Here is a 13,156-nt window from a genome sequence, read left to right on the forward strand (position 1 = left end):
TAGGCCTAACAAGGCCTCACTGAAGTTAAGCTCCCACATACTGTGGTTGTCAGCTAGTAGGCCTCACCAGGCCTCCCTGGAGGTTTAGCTCCCACATACTGTGCATTTCCAATAATAGCGTGGTTTTTCAGGTAGTAGGCCCCGCCAGGCTTCCCTGTAAGCGAGCTACCATGTTTTGTGGTTGTCAGGTAGTAGGCCTCAGCAGGCCTCCCTGGAGTTGAGTTCCAAATTACTTTGAGTTTCCACTTAAGGTGGTTATCTGGTAACAGGTAGTAGGCCTCTCTAGGCCTCTCTGTAGGTGAACTCCCACATATTGTGGTTATCAGGTAGTAGGCTTCACCAGGCTTCTCTGAAGGTGAGCTCCCATATACTGTGGTTGTCAGGTAGTAGGCCTCTCCAGGTCTCCCTGAGAGTAGTTTCACAGTGGTGCTGGGTTTTGTAAGCTAGTGGCCGCTTACTTTCAGTTTAGCAGTCCTTATCAGGCAGCTACCGAAGGTGAGCTTGCGCCCTGGCTCGACTCAAGTTTTTATTCTCTGCTACGGGTTCCCTCCTGGACCCCTTTTTATCCTGCTACAGCCTGGTTGCCTACCAGGTAGATCTTATGCTCCCCTCACTGAGGGTCAATATGAGTATGTGGTCTCCTGAGTCTGGTCAGTCGGTCATAGGCCTCTCATGAGGCCTCCCAGTTAGATCAGTCCTTAGGCCCTCACAGGCCTCCTCAGTGTTTTGAGACAACAAACACTGGGTAGATCCGTGGATCGAGTAGAGAAACTCCCCTCGCTGGCAAGGGTTGTAAAGCACTATGCTGAGTCATACTCTCCAGGATATCCCGTCTCTGAGATCCGGGCCGAGTGGTTCACTGCCTGCTCCGCAGTTCCTCGGGTTGGATGCCTTCCTAAAGGCAAGTGTCCAGAGGCTCTGTCTTCAGACAGACAGGAAGTGGCCAGACTGTAGTGTCTTATGTAGTGACACCAGGTCAGGCCTGCCTGTTGGCATTTCAGGTGGCACGTTCCCCTGAATAGTGACTGGCTGGGGTTCCCTCGGGTTCCCTAGCCACATTCCCTAGAAGGGACCCCTTCTAAGAAGTTGAAGTTGTGGTCCTAGGCCCTTGAGCAGGCCCAGGTAGACCTTTCACTAAACTATGTTTATGGAGGTTTTCTGTGGTATCATATAGCTTGGGATATGACGGTAGGGAGTGCTGTCACTGACAGCCCAGTGTGACTGAGGGTGAGTGGTTCTAGCGTTCATTGAATTGCTGGTTCTGACAGTTGTCACTGCCATTGGGCATGCACTCCCTTTAGTATGGCGACATGGGTATTTCGTTCCCCATAACGTCGATGACGTATTGTCGAAGTTCCCTTCGAAAGGGAACGTCTCAGGTTACAAATGTAACCTTTGTTCCCTGAGAACAGGGAACGAGACAATACGTCTCCCAGCCATGCCTCGGGGTCTGCCTGCCAAACAGTCCCTTCAGACGAAAGGATATTGTCTTGGTTTCAAGGCGCCCTTTTTATATCCAGGTCGCACGCTCATCATTCAAGCTGATAATTCACGGCTGTCGCCGGTCAGCATGATTGCTGTGAGTTGATATTTGATTTCAGACACCTGTCACACCTGAGGCTTTCCCCATAACGTCAGTGACGTATTGTCTCGTTCCCTGTTCTCAGGGAACAAAGGTTACATTTGTAACCTGAGACGTTTTCTTTGTATATGCTGCCCCTTGGGGTATATTTTTAGAAAGCATAATATCTCCTTCCACTGTTATGCAGATGATGTACAAATAAATTTTTCTGTCAAAACAAATGACAGTTTCATTTCTGTCATTACTTAATTGCCTGAGAGATTTAAAAATATGGCTGGATCAGAACTTTCTTTGTCTTAATGAAAATAAGACTGAGATTGTTGTGTTTGGTCGTCCTGGGGATTTAAGTGCTTGTGTAGATGCACTTGGTAATTTAGGTTTGTATGTTCGTCCATTTACCAAGAATCTCGGTGTAATTTTTGACACTGCTTTTAAATGTGAAAAACAGATTAGTTCTGTTGTAAAAGCCAGTTTCTATCAACTGAGACTGTTGGCTATAGTAAAGCCCTACCTGCCACGTAAGGAGTTTGAAAGTGTAATTCATGCTTTTATAACATCTATGCTTTTATAACAACGACTAGACTACTGTAACTCTTTATACGTTGGTTTGGATCAGTCATCTCTTCAAAGCTTACAGTTTTTTTTTCTTCATCAGATTTGGAGAACTGTAGCATTCTATCACTTGCTCACCAATGGATGCTTTGCAGTGAATGGGTGCCGTCAGAATGAGAGTCCAAACAGCTGATAAAAACTTCACAGTAATCCACAAGATATCCATACCACTCCAGTCCATCAGTTAACATCTTGTGAAGCCAAAAGCTGTGTGTTTGTAAAAAAACAAATCCATCATTAAGACGTTTAACTTCAACCCCCTTTTTTCAGCTATTGATTTCTCCAGGGAAAAAAGTTGTTTACAAGCCAAAATATTTCAAAACAAGAATGTGGCTGGATTTTGATGTTAGAGGACAACAAGGGATGGACTTTTTCATAGAAGTAAGTGTTATTATGGACGAGAGGTAACATTTTTGAATTATTGCAATATTCTAACAGCACCCATTCACTGCAGAGGATCCATTGTTGAGCAAGTGATGTAATGCCACATTTCTTCAAATCTGATGAAGAAACAAAGACATCTAGGCCTATCATCTTGGATGGCCTGAGGGTGAGTAAATTTTCCCTTTTTTATTTTTTAACTATTTTCCTGTATGAGTAGAGTTGGTGAATTCAGGCAATTTGGATAATACAAAAATATGGTATTTCAACCGTTTCTTTTCTAAATACTTATAATAAGTAAAGTTTAATTGTCTGAACTTGATCAGTGTGTATTTGTAAAAGTATGCTGATATATAAATATTTTCTTAAATTACAATAACATATTATTATTATTATTATTATTATTAATACTATTACCAAAAAGGACCTGCTTAACACAAACAACTTGTCTTTGAGAACACCATATATTTAATCCATCCATCTATTATCATTCCATAATTCCCATGTATTTGTTTATTAACGGAAACTGTGATGCAGACAGCATTTGGAAAAAACAAAAAAAAAACTAGTGAACATCTTGTGAATATTGGAGCTCATTACTATTTTTTAGTTTAAAATCAAGAAATAGATACTTCTGCCACCTAGTGGCAGGACTGAAGCACCTGCCCCAAAAACACTCAACCAGACTCAAAAAATCTCTGTATGTCACTGCATTAAAGAGGTTGTCAACCTTCAGTAGAACATGTTCATAGTTAATGAGATTGAGGAGAACCTCATACATCCACTGAAATCTAAATAATTTATGTGGGTATAAGAATCTAGACACACATATTTAGTCTATTGTGTATTCTGTTATCTTGTAATTTTGAAAAATAGTTAACAGCTTATTTTATAAATGAATTAGTAGTTATACATCTTTAAATAGTCATCTATAATCAATATACGGTTGTGTAGTTTGTTGCAAATGACATATTAGAACACTTGATACTTGTTGAGGGTTGCAATTGTTTTTTCTAAAAATACACACATCTTGCTAGATTTGGCTTGTTTTAGAGGAATCTGAGTAGTCCCTGATCACTACTTGGGAAAAATAGGATCAGGTACCAGAATTAGTATGTGACGGGGCACAAGAGGAGCATGTAACCCAGTCACTAATGAGATTAGACAGGATTATGTCTCTGGACTCTCGATGCGTCTTCAGCGGGCTTGGTAGCAACAGGTTGGTCTCTGAACATGCCATCGGATAACCAAACGAAGAGAAACAAACCAACTGGTTAATTCTTAGCCATTGAAGTTCAACAAGGATCTGTATTCGGCTATTGAAGCATTCAACCAGTCAGTGTGTCAAGGTATTTACCTGTTTCAAAGTTTTTAAGAAAATAAATATAGCAGAATAGATTGCTCTTTCTCTCAAAGCCACAGCGGCTGGTACTCTGGTGGTGAGTCTTAAATCCAGACCAATCAGAATTTAAAGACTTATTATACAGAACTGCTTGGCCTGTTGTATTTCACTTACAGTATATGTTGCAGGCAATAGACCACCATGTGAAATCTTCATAAAATGGCTACTTATGTATTATGGTCAGCAGTTGTCTGGACTCTCAAGGGCCTGTTGTGCACATGGAGGTTTTTCTGGGTAATTATGTCCTCTTCATGTTAATACATTCTATCAATATATTCAAGTTTTACTGTATCGCTATACAAATCACTGATTAATCAAATCAAATGTTATTTATTTATACTATAGGTCAGCCCATATTGTGCTTTAAAATCTGCACCATTAAAACAGCATGCAGCTGACACTGACCATAAATTACCATCCAAACTGTCCCCAGGTAAATTCCAACATCACAGAAAAAAAGGAATCGATCAATTATAATGCAAAGGAAGCAACGTTTGCTGATCGTCTTTCAATTTCAATGTAAATGTGATGTTCATACCTGTCCAATAGATGGCAGGCTAGTTTAGTGAAATAAGAAATAGTCTGTCAGTATCACATTGCAACTTGCTTAAACCTCCAATTTAAGAAACCTTTTAAACTAGAGCAATATAGTTTATATCTGAGATTTTATTGATTAGATTTTTTTTTATTTTATTATCAAAAATTGACAATCTTTCATTGATTAGACACCCTAATGTCATACAAAATCTATATGAATTTCTTATTTCTTCTGAGGAAAACAAGAGAAGCTATTATGTTTAAAGATATTATGTTTTTGTCAATAAAGTTAAAGTAAATAAGGCTCCAAAGACCACTGAAAACATTCAGACATATTTCATATCAACATAAAAAAAGGGTTTCGAATGACATACAGTATAAGCGAGTATATAGTGACAGATTTTTCATTTTTGGGTCAACTTATACAGTCTTATTAAGTGTACTCCATTATCCATATCAAAACAGCATCAGCATTTGCCAATGTATTTATACTAAAGACTTTTATAAATCTGTAGTTGTCCAGGATGTCAAGCATCTGGCAAAGACAGATGCAGACTCAGGGAAGAAGGTCAAACCAGAAACCTGTGTTCAGCCTGAACGCACAAGTGGCCTGTTCAAGAGACTGCTGAAGGCTGAGGGGGAGATTCAAGAACTGAAGATAGAGATTGCAAATCAGAGAGCATCATGGGAGATGCGGTTTGTGGAGCTGCAAAAGAGACAACACAATCTAAGAGACCAGGTATGCGGGTCTAATAATATTTCAGAAATGAAACTCATAAATTCATTATAATAAACATTTTACACTATTGCTTCTTCTGCATCGCTGCTTTGACTGCCTGGCTCTTTTTCTAAATACAAAATGTATGCATGCTTTTTTTTGCTTGATTATTTGGGATTAGCAATGCTTATGGGTTGCATTATTTAAAAATGCTTGGTGTTATGACTAGGTGGCATCTCTGTTTATGACTAAATGCCACTAGTGTCTATCATGGCAGATAAGCTAGAATGCTCACTTTCATAGCATCAGTTTTGCACCTTGAAGATTTGAAGAATTTTTACTTGAAGGTGAAAGATTTCCCCACACAGATTATGCAATGGGCTGAACGCTGCCTGGTTTAAAAATGACTTCTGCGAGCAGTGCTACATCGCTACACTATTAATAAAAGACAATGTAGATCAAAATAGTTCTAAACAAAGCCAAATAAAGCCGCTGCAATATCGAGAAACATTTTGAAGTGGTGTTTTATTCCTGAATGATTAGGTTTTGAACAAATCAGTTGAGTGAATTATTCAGTGACCCCATCCTAAAAATGGTAATTTGTTTCATTTATAAATGAATTATTAACAAACAAAATGATTCAGTCACTTCATCATAAAGACAATCACTTGTTTCATTTCTGAATAAATTAGCATTTTTTGAACAAAACTAGTTGAGTGAATGATTTAGTGACTTCATAAAGGCCATCACTTCTTTCACTTCTGAATAAATTAGCATTATTGAACAAATTGGTTGAACAAAAGATTCATGACTAACTCATAAATACAGTCACTTTACAGTGTGGGGGCTAATATGATTTGAATTGAACCTTTCTGACTTGTATTTTAATTGCGTGATCTTTTCAGCTGACCTCTGAGATTCTGGTAAGGACTGGAACACTGTACAGAGATACTGATTCAGAAGATGCAAATGAAGTCTTTCTAGAGTCTGGCTTGGAGAATGGACCTAATCCTGAGGAGAAGGAGCATGAATGTTCTAGTAAGAGCTTCCTTTGGTGGACTGGCTGGATGTCAAAATTGCCCTTGTCTGAGCATAATTGAAATTAAATATATTTGAAAAAATGAGTTCATCTCTTTCAACTTTGCACAGGTGGACACAGACACCAGCAAAAGGGACCTGATGTGGAATTGCTAAGAGATGGTGGCAGTCCAACCTGCTGCCCATCAGACTCCAGAGCCACTTCTGTCATGTCTAACATCAGGTATCACTGACAGTGTTTCAAGCTGGACACGTTCATGCATGCCCTGCTCCTGTCATTGGAATGTGCTGTCACAATAAAGTTTTCCAGAGAACTGTCGTGTACTGAGCAATCAGAAACACATATTTCAGAGAGTTGTTTTAAAATGAATAAATCATTTAATCATTTCTATTTTCATATGAGTATAGTAAAGTGTTACAGTTTGTGTTACATTAAAATTCCAAACTTAAACTTCATGTCCAATCTAAACACCATACTTGTGCTTGCATTACCTCTTTCTTCAGTGTGAGGTCTTGGTGGAGTGGAGGGGGACCTCATCGAGTGTTTGTGCCCCACTCCCCCATGGACTTGAAGATTGGGCACAGGGTCCGAATCATGTTACCCTCTGGACGGATCAGCACCGGTACCTTACGCTACCTGGGCAACATACAAAACTCTCCCGAATACCATCTTGGCGTAGAACTGGAGTTGGCTGATAATGGACAGCATGACGGCACCTATGAAGGACAGCGCTACTTTCACTGGTATGATCATTTTTCAGATAAAGGGATAATGTGTGTATACCTTCATAGAAAGACCAGATAAGAATCTCCACAGTCCCTTTAATCTTATTTTTTCTTCTTCTATCACTAAAGAAGTGTGTCATTCAATGGCAAATAACAAATTTTATTTGACTGGACAGTGGGAATTTTACCATTATAAAAATAAATATATATATTTATCAGAAGGAAAAGTATATTCAGCAAACACAGACCCTCTTAATATTATTTTTCCAATGGAAAACAAGAGTAAGGAAAAAAAGCCAAAGGATTTATCTTAAATTTCTGGTTTGTTAAGCAATATCAGTTTTGATATGTGTCTGGATTTTGTGTCTTGGGCTACAGAAACAAACACTTAAGTAAAGCGTTGTTACTTGGAAATGAAAAACCATCTTGTCTAGTCGCATTGGTGTAAACAGGCAGGTTTAACACCTTGTCTACATCAGATAAGGATGGTGCAACACGTCGTATCAAAAGCAAATAGGAACCATTAATGTCAGTGATACTGGCTGTGTCTGAAAGCATATGCAGTTGCCTTGATGCCCTATCAGGCAATGACTTTGTAGGCAGCATTTGTGAACCTTCCCAAACTGATTTCACACAGACTTCTGAGGCAGCATAAAAGTTAAGTGATCTACAACAAAATAGAGAAAACTTTGGTGATAACTAAGCAAATATTTAATTACCACAATGCTTATTTAATTCTTGCTAGAAATGACATCAAAAGTGGAAAAAGTGACTACCAAACAAAACTTTCAGATGCCAGCATTAGTTTAGCTGTCACAGAAAATGCACGGCATAGTGGGATGTAAAAGTCAGTGAAGGATACATCAGCGCTGCCTTCAAGTTGATGAGGGTATCACAGCTGACAAGGTGACACAATCATTGGATTTGGATTGGATTTTCACATCCATGTGACTGTTCTGCATTTTGAGTAATATTGTTTTTGAAATACATTATTTTCAATGCTCTTCTTTCATTCTGATATTTCTTTTTTAATTTCCTCTTTCTCTTCAGTGACCCTGGACATGGCGCGTTTGTAACATTCAGTAAATTGTTAATGGCTTGGGAGTAGATGCTCTTATTGGAACACTTAAGTGAAGACTCTTCAGGCCACTCAAAGGCACTCTTGGAACAGTTCGTTGGATAGATCAGAGCACAGCAATGATGAAATATTTATGTAGGCCAACCCAGAAGTTAACATTCCCTACACCAAAAACACAATAGGCTTTTGGATTATTGCAAAAATTATGCAAAAAAGTTAAAAGCTAAGTAAACATGGACAAATGCCTTCAATGTCACCAATATTACTTACCAAAAATATTATTTAATAAATTTTCCCTGAAAGTTTGAGTTTTAATAGTATGCAATAGCATGATTATAAACACAATGATGCTGTGAAACTGGGTAATGAGTAGATGAGTTTACCTGTTCAGTCTGAACACATTTAATGTCCCAGACAATCTCTGTAGTCCCATTTAGTTACTTGTTAGCAACCACCTTTATCAATTCAAGCAAAAGCATAACAAACACTTAGGGGTCATAGAATGGCCTGTGTTCACAACTTTTGGCATTTAACCAAAAACCCATTAAAAAAAAAAAAAAAAAAATCTTCAGGACGATGGAACCGGAGGGGCTAAAATGCTAACTTTTTCCAGGTTTGGCCTACAAAAACACATCATGCCTGCAGGAGTATTTGTGTATAGTATAACTCTACTAGTAGAACAATAACTTGTAACTGGCAGACAGGTGACCTTATATGTTACCATAAAGCTGAAAAGGGTGATTTCTGCTCCACTAGTGACACCAAATGTAAAAGCAAAAACAATCAATCTCACCCCAACATTGTACCATTGGATGAACATGGTATAGCAATGTTTTGAAGATGGCACCAACCTATGAATGTATTAGCTACTTGGCGTCTCTGTCTATTAATAATCTGTCATTTTTACCAAGAAATCACACGTGATCATGTGATTTGTTTGAAAACATGATTTCTTAGACAATAAGTAAGCATGAAGGTACACCCTAAACCTAACCTCAAAGGGACATAAACAGATCGTACAAACAAATGACAAATTAGCAATCAATTCTGCATGTATGTAGATATAAATTTAAATATAGTTAGGCCCCGTCCACATGGAGACGAGTTTAGCAGTATACGCATAAATTTTGTATCATGTAGGCGTTTTGGGAGTGAAACCGACATTTTTTGAAACCGGGTCCAACTGGATAAATCAGAAAACGCCACCCTTGTGTTTTCGTCTGGACAGCGGATCCATATATTTTCTGAAACGATGACATCATTAGCCCACCTCTCACCCCTAGTCAGACACCGCTACGTCACGTAACAGAAATAAAAAAATGTACAAACACTGAAGGATTGTCTTTTTATTAACTAACATTAACACAAGATTAATACATGTTTTGTTACATGTTTGTTTGTAAACTGCGCGCAAGGTTTACGCGCATAGTCCAAGTCTTCTTCTCCATTTTTAGTGCATCTCTGCGGCAGAATTACAGCGCCACATGCTTGTCTGGCATGTATACTATATTGTTTTGTATCGGTTTCGTGTGGACACATATTTCTTGAGATGAGGGAAAAAAAAAGATTGGATAGGGAAAGCTCTGGCTTCATGTGGACGTAGCCTTAGGTATTGTCATGAGATTGTTTTGGAATCTAAAAAGTGGCCAAAAGTTTTGAGAATTACATAAATATTGGAAATTGGAAAAGTTGCTGCTTAAGTTTTTATAATAGCAATTTGCATATACTCCAGAATGTTATGAAGAGTGATCAGATGAACTGCATAGTCCTTCTTTGCCATGAAAGTTAACAATCCCAAAAAAACCTTTCCACTAGCCTGGTTAAAACCAGACCCTTTTCAGTTGAAACTGAGTTAGGGTCTGGCAAAGCCTATTAGACGTCTCGTTTCTAAAGGGGCGTCACCGACGGACCTCGTTCAAATGCCTCTGGGCGCAATTGGATAGACCTAAAACCAATCAGAGCGATGAAGGAGATGACGTATGCAGAGCGAATCCAGAGCGAATCCAGTCGGTAAGACAGCGATAACATCTTTTTTAGATATGAAGGCTTCAAGTGTTGTTCTTTGCTCGGGTTTTAACGCAAAGTTGAAGTTTAAATCACTTAAAACAGACGCGATAGCAGTTTCGAGCGAATGTTCCTCTGCAGCATCCATCTTTGTAATGTACAAAATCTGCTTTACCGTCGCTGCGCTGTCATCATCGTGTAAACCCCGCCTCAACATTTCTGATTGGTGCCGCGATTTCGGTGGCACAGAAACGAGCTAGATAGTCATCTTTGCCAGACTATTCTGTAGAGAGAATTGAAATTCGCCGGAAGTAGTCTGGGTTTTCCCAGGCTACCTTTCCACTGCATTTCATTGCTGTCATTAAAGGACCTGCTGAGATCATTTCAGTAATCGTCTTGTTAACTCAGGTGAGAATGTTGACGAGCACAAGGCTGGAGATCATTATGTCAGGCTGATTGGGTTAGAATGGCAGACTTGACATGCTAAAAGGAGGGTGATGCTTGAAATCATTGTTCTTCCATTGTTAACCATGGTGACCTGCAAAGAAACACGTGCAGCCATCATTGCGTTACATAAAAATGTATGAAGATAAAATTATGCCATAATGAATTGCAAGCGCAAGGTAAAATTTGTGAAAGTGTAAATAAGATTGCAAGCGTAAATCAAATTTGCATGCGCAAGATAAGATTTGTAAAGGTGTAAGTCGACTTTCAAGTGTAAGAAAAAAATATTTGCAGCATTTTAGTGTTATTCGTAAGTGTAATTCATGTATTGTGAAACTGCAGCTTCATGCTAACGCAAAATAATAAGGATCTGCATTCTTCTGACTTCCATTTTTCCGCGTGTACACTTTTGGCACTGTTTCAGCGCACAGATGCGGCCAAAAGTACTGCAGGTCTGTGAACATCAATTTGCAAGCGAAAGCAACAGAGTCAAGAACTGCAAAACAGATTAATTGCGTAAAATCAAACTTTGTTTAAAAAATAAACTGCTGCAAACGTCTAAATTACTTGTTGGGTGCGTAGGATAAACGCTCCCGAAATAACCTGGTTTGCACAGTTCGTCTTTCTGCGCTTACAGTTTTGGCACGATTCTATCACTGACTTAGCTTTGCAAGCGTGAAAGAGGAGGGCGGGTCCACCTTCTTCATGTAGCCAATCAAATGAGCGAGCTTCTTGCTGACTCTCGATTTACTCTTATCTGATTGGTTCAATTATCGCGCCAGTCACCAGAAGAGAAACAAACTCCTTCGTGAGTGACTTTCTGACTTGGCTCAGCATCTTCCTCGCCGCCGTTATGGTACTTTTAACGCACACACAAATATATAATAATAAACAATTGTTGTAGGCCTATATTAAAATAATTTATAAGTTGTGTAGGCTACTATTAAGCCGACTCCCGCCTCCCGTGTGTTAATACTGCATACTATGACATTCTCGGTGTTAAGAAAAACAGATTCGGCTGGTTTGGCATTTTCATTGAAAGGATGTAGGTCTATATGTTAAGCATCAGCTCAAAATTATGTATATGTTAGGCATCAGCTCAAAGGTCTAAGCATATTAAATGGTATCTGCTTTGAGCTGATGCTAAACTATATAATTAATACATTTTATAGCAAATCTATAATAACGTTAGTAGAATAAATGAGCAATGGACACACACTGTGTTTAAATTATAGATTTGGATATCAGCTCAAAGCTCTAAGCAGATTATATGATATACACCATATAATATGCTTAGACCTTTGAGCTGATGCTTAACATATACATCCTTTCAATGAAAATGCCAAACCAGCCGAATCTGTTTTTCTTAACACCGAGAATGTCATAGTATGCAGTATTAACACACGGGAGGCGGAAGTCGGCTTAATAGTATCCTACACAACTTATAAATTATTTAAATATAGGCCTACAACAATTGTTTATTATTATATATTTGTGTGTGCGTTAAAAGTACCATAACGGCGGCGAGGAAGATGCTGAGCCAAGTCAGAAAGTCACTCACGAAGGAGTTTGTTTCTCTTCTGGTGACTGGCGCGATAATTGAACCAATCAGATAAGAGTAAATCGAGAGTCAGCAAGAAGCTCATTTGATTGGCTACATGAAGAAGGTGGACCCGCCCTCCTCTTTCACGCTTGCAAAGCTAAGTCAGTGATAGAATCGTGCCAAAACTGTAAGCGCAGAAAGACGAACTGTGCAAACCAGGTTATTTCGGGAGCGTTTATCCTACGCACCCAACAAGTAATTTAGACGTTTGCAGCAGTTTATTTTTTAAACAAAGTTTGATTTTACGCAATTAATCTGTTTTGCAGTTCTTGACTCTGTTGCTTTCGCTTGCAAATTGATGTTCACAGACCTGCAGTACTTTTGGCCGCATCTGTGCGCTGAAACAGTGCCAAAAGTGTACACGCGGAAAAATGGAAGTCAGAAGAATGCAGATCCTTATTATTTTGCGTTAGCATGAAGCTGCAGTTTCACAATACATGAATTACACTTACGAATAACACTAAAATGCTGCAAATATTTTTTTCTTACACTTGAAAGTCGACTTACACCTTTACAAATCTTATCTTGCGCATGCAAATTTGATTTACGCTTGCAATCTTATTTACACTTTCACAAATTTTACCTTGCGCTTGCAATTCATTATGGCATAATTTTATCTTCATAAAAATGGCTTCACAGGCAAGGATATTATGGCTACTAAGATTGCACCTAAATCAACAATTTATAGGATCATCAAGAACTTCAAGGAAAGAGGTTCAATTCTTGTAAAGAAGGCTTCAGGGCGTCCAAGAAAGTCCAGCAAGCGCCAGGATCGTCTCCTAAAGAGGATTCAGCTGCGGGATCGGAGTGCCACCAGTGCAGAGCTTGCTCAGGAATGGCAGTAGGCAGGTGTGAGCGCATCTGTACGCACAGTGAGGCCAAGACTTTTGGAAGATGGCCTGGTGTCAAGAAGGGCAGCAAAGAAGCCACTTCTCTCCAAAAAACACATCAGGGACAGATTGATCTTCTGCAGAAAGTATAGTGAATGGACTGCTGAGGACTGGGTCATATTCAAAGTCATATTCTCCGAT

At 39.0% G+C, this 13,156-nt stretch overlaps 1 protein-coding gene across 1 annotated transcript; it reads left to right on the forward strand.

Moving 5' to 3' along the window:
- The first annotated feature begins 6,432 nt into the window (after positions 1 to 6,432).
- Positions 6,433 to 9,508, forward strand: LOC132158028 (CAP-Gly domain-containing linker protein 3). The gene is made up of 3 exons (XM_059567274.1): positions 6,433 to 6,493; positions 6,775 to 7,014; positions 8,047 to 9,508. Exons 1-3 carry the CDS (start codon positions 6,480 to 6,482, stop codon positions 8,102 to 8,104), a joined length of 312 nt encoding a protein of 103 aa, XP_059423257.1. The 5' UTR covers positions 6,433 to 6,479; the 3' UTR covers positions 8,105 to 9,508.
- The last annotated feature ends 3,648 nt before the right edge of the window (positions 9,509 to 13,156 follow it).

This window comes from Carassius carassius, chromosome 15 (genome assembly GCF_963082965.1).
Source record: "Carassius carassius chromosome 15, fCarCar2.1, whole genome shotgun sequence".
Classification (NCBI taxonomy): domain Eukaryota; kingdom Metazoa; phylum Chordata; class Actinopteri; order Cypriniformes; family Cyprinidae; genus Carassius; species Carassius carassius.

Bases quoted from the DNA above. Each gene is read 5' to 3' on its own strand.
- LOC132158028 (XM_059567274.1), top strand. The intron at 7,015-8,046 runs GTATGATCATTT...CTTTCTCTTCAG, and splicing joins GGACAGCGCTACTTTCACTG to TGACCCTGGACATGGCGCGT.